The 3,001-nt window shown below is 35.1% G+C and overlaps 1 protein-coding gene across 1 annotated transcript; it reads left to right on the plus strand.

Moving 5' to 3' along the window:
- Window positions 1-395: 395 nt before the first annotated feature.
- On the plus strand, window positions 396-1,495 carry LOC111210722 (ubiquitin-conjugating enzyme E2 22-like; the record flags this gene model as incomplete). The annotated part of the gene is made up of 5 exons (XM_048768219.1): window positions 396-492; window positions 583-660; window positions 722-834; window positions 937-1,040; window positions 1,127-1,495. Coding segments are annotated over 5 exons (486 nt in total), but the record flags the coding sequence as incomplete, so codon positions are not given.
- Window positions 1,496-3,001: the final 1,506 nt, after the last annotated feature.

Here is a 3,001-nt window from a genome sequence, read left to right on the forward strand (position 1 = left end):
AAAAATTCAATATTTTTGTAGGGGTTAACATATAGATTTTGAGATAAATTCAAAAATATGAAAATTTTGTTTTAATGTATAGTTGAATCTTTCACTAACATATGATGAAGGTCAAAGAGGTTTGGAACTTTTTTTGTCTCTGTTTCTCTAGAAAATAGCGATTTTATAGTGGTTAGTCCACCAATTGAGGGAGTGTTACGAAGTTTTATTAAATTAATTGATAAAAATTAAAACAATGCTCATGTACCATGAAATAGAGTTTAATATACATTAATACAAATGTATAATGTGTTCAAAAATTTTAAAACAACACTAAAGATCATAAGCTTCAGTATATATAACATTTACCAAAAAATTAAATATTTTCGTAGGAATAAACAAATAGATTTTGAGAAAAATTCAAGAATGTCGATGAATCTCCTCCGGATGGCATCAAGGTTGTGGTCAACGACGAGGACTTCTCTCAAATATGTGCTGATATTGAAGGGCCAGGTGCATTATTATTTCCGTATTTAATGATTAGTTGATTACTGTGTTGAATGATTTTAAAACAAGATGTTTTTCTATATTGATTGTGTACAGTTGGGACTCCTTATGAGAATGGACTTTTCCGTATGAAGTTGGCATTATCTCATGATTTTCCACATTCTCCGCCTAAAGGTATGTGTCTAATATAAAAATTGAGGGACCACATTCTGATTTATTTGGTCTGCCATTGTAGGCTACTTTATGACAAAGATATTCCATCCCAATGTTGCTTCTAACGGAGAGATTTGCGTTAACACGCTTAAGAAAGATTGGAACCCTAGTCTTGGATTAAGACATGTTCTCTCTGTAAGATCCTTCACACTTGTGTCTTTTCATTTCTTTGATCAGATTACTTAATACTTGAGAGAGTGAGCTTTTCTTTGTGTGTGTGTTTGTACATGGTAACAGGTTGTGAGGTGCTTACTAATCGAGCCATTTCCAGAATCTGCATTAAACGAACAGGCTGGAAAGATGCTACTTGAGAACTATGAAGAGTACGCTAGGCATGCTCGGTGAGTCCATCTACTTTGAGTCTCATATTCTGTCAAAATCTCTTTGGAGCATTCTGTTTTTAAGTCGAAATCTAAGTTCAAAACAGGAGCTATCTCAGAGTCAACAACGGCTCTAAATGTTGGCCAGCCCAACAACGAGACGCCTGGTGCAATACCCTCTTCAGTGGCAGACATCATTAGAGTAATAACAGCGACTGAACAAATTGCTAACGTGCCTGTAGCAGCAGCAGCAGGATCTGCAAGTGTGGCCACTACGACACAGAAAAGAGAAGCCGGTTTGGCCAAGGTTCAGGCAGACAAGAAGAAGGTAGATGCCAGAAAGAAGAGCTTGAAGAGACTATGATGATACTTCTCAATTAGTGTCATTTATCTTATCTCCATCTCATAATGTTTGGATTCTTCTGTCATGTCATCATGACTCTGCCCCCTTTTTGCTCAACTCTTTTCCTATCAAAGTTGGAGTGACTATTAGAAATTTCTAAAAATATAAAACAAATCCTTATATTATATGCAGCCAGTTCTAGTCTCCTCTTTCATCAAACATCATATAATAAGCTGTGTGACCTTCAAATTTACTCAACTAATTTTATATCAAATCAATACACAATATTTCCAACAAGTAATATAACAATTAATTGTATATTACATCTGAAAATAGAAAACAATACCATATATTAGCAAATGGAACTCTAATCTCCTCTTTCATCAAACATCATAACCTGTGTGGCCATCAAACTTACTCAACTAATTGTATATTAAATTGATGAGGACCTCAAGTCATCATTAGAAAAGGAGAAAGGAACCAGGTGTAAATCAGTGAAGAACATGAAGCTGAGGAAAGCTAAAGAAGCCAACCAGGACGTATAAGCAATCAAAACGCTATATCTTATAAACCAGGAGGAATTTATGAATGAAACCGGTTTTCCTGGATTCTACACTCAACAGGAGCACACGGAGAATTGGTTTTATACCAAAAGGAGTAATGGTTTAGGAGATATGCCATTTACAAGTTAGACTATCTACACTGCATCCGAACTGGTTCTATTTAAGGAAATTAATTCTTTGCTTAAGGAGTGTGCAACTCAAACTCACGTTTGGAAACTAGGAGATCATTCATTACATCTAAGACCATTTGGAGTGTTGATACCATGCACTAAACCTCACTGGATCAGCCAGATTCTTCAACATCTCCACTTGCCATTTTTGGAGCCGAATTGTTTTAAATCCCAACGGCTAGTTTTCTACACTATTGGCTGTGATTTGGCGATTTGTTTCATCAACTAGATGCTCCCCAAGGCTCCTAGGATCTTTCCATAGTTGTCCAGATACAAGCAGCTCAACGCATTTCCCATTTTGGCTGAGATTCTCTCATTTAAGCCTAACGGCTAGTTTTTGATATTTTCATTATGTTTCCATTTTTGTTTAGCTTTCTAAGTCTTTGTAATGAACATTATATAAAGCTCATTAGGTCCCTCAATGGAAGGCACAAATCTTTTACCCAATAAATAATAAACTTCTTGTTATGAAATAACTTATAATTTATAGTATCGTGAAATTTAAATAAGAGTAGAATTTAATACCCGTAGGAAGCAAATAACACTAGTATAAGGGAGAGAGTTTATTATAAGAAGGAAGAAGAAAATGTAATGATTCTTTGATGAATTACTCTTGTTCTTGTTTATGGTGTACAAAAGAGTGAGATGAGTGATGGTATTTATAGTGAACAACAATACATAAAATAACAAAGATAGTGCTTAATTTGGTAAATGAGTGGGTGATCATAGTGTTTGATGAGTAGATGATCATAGTGCTTGAGTTGGTAAAGGAGTGGATGATCATAGTGCTTGAGTTTGGTAAAGAAGTGGATGATCATAGTGCTTGAGTTTGGTAAAGAAGTGGATGATCATTTCAATGCTTAATTTATAACACTCCCCCTTGATCATCCATCTTGTATTACGTGG

Source organism: Brassica napus, chromosome C9 (genome assembly GCF_020379485.1).
Source record: "Brassica napus cultivar Da-Ae chromosome C9, Da-Ae, whole genome shotgun sequence".
Classification (NCBI taxonomy): Eukaryota; Viridiplantae; Streptophyta; class Magnoliopsida; order Brassicales; family Brassicaceae; genus Brassica; species Brassica napus.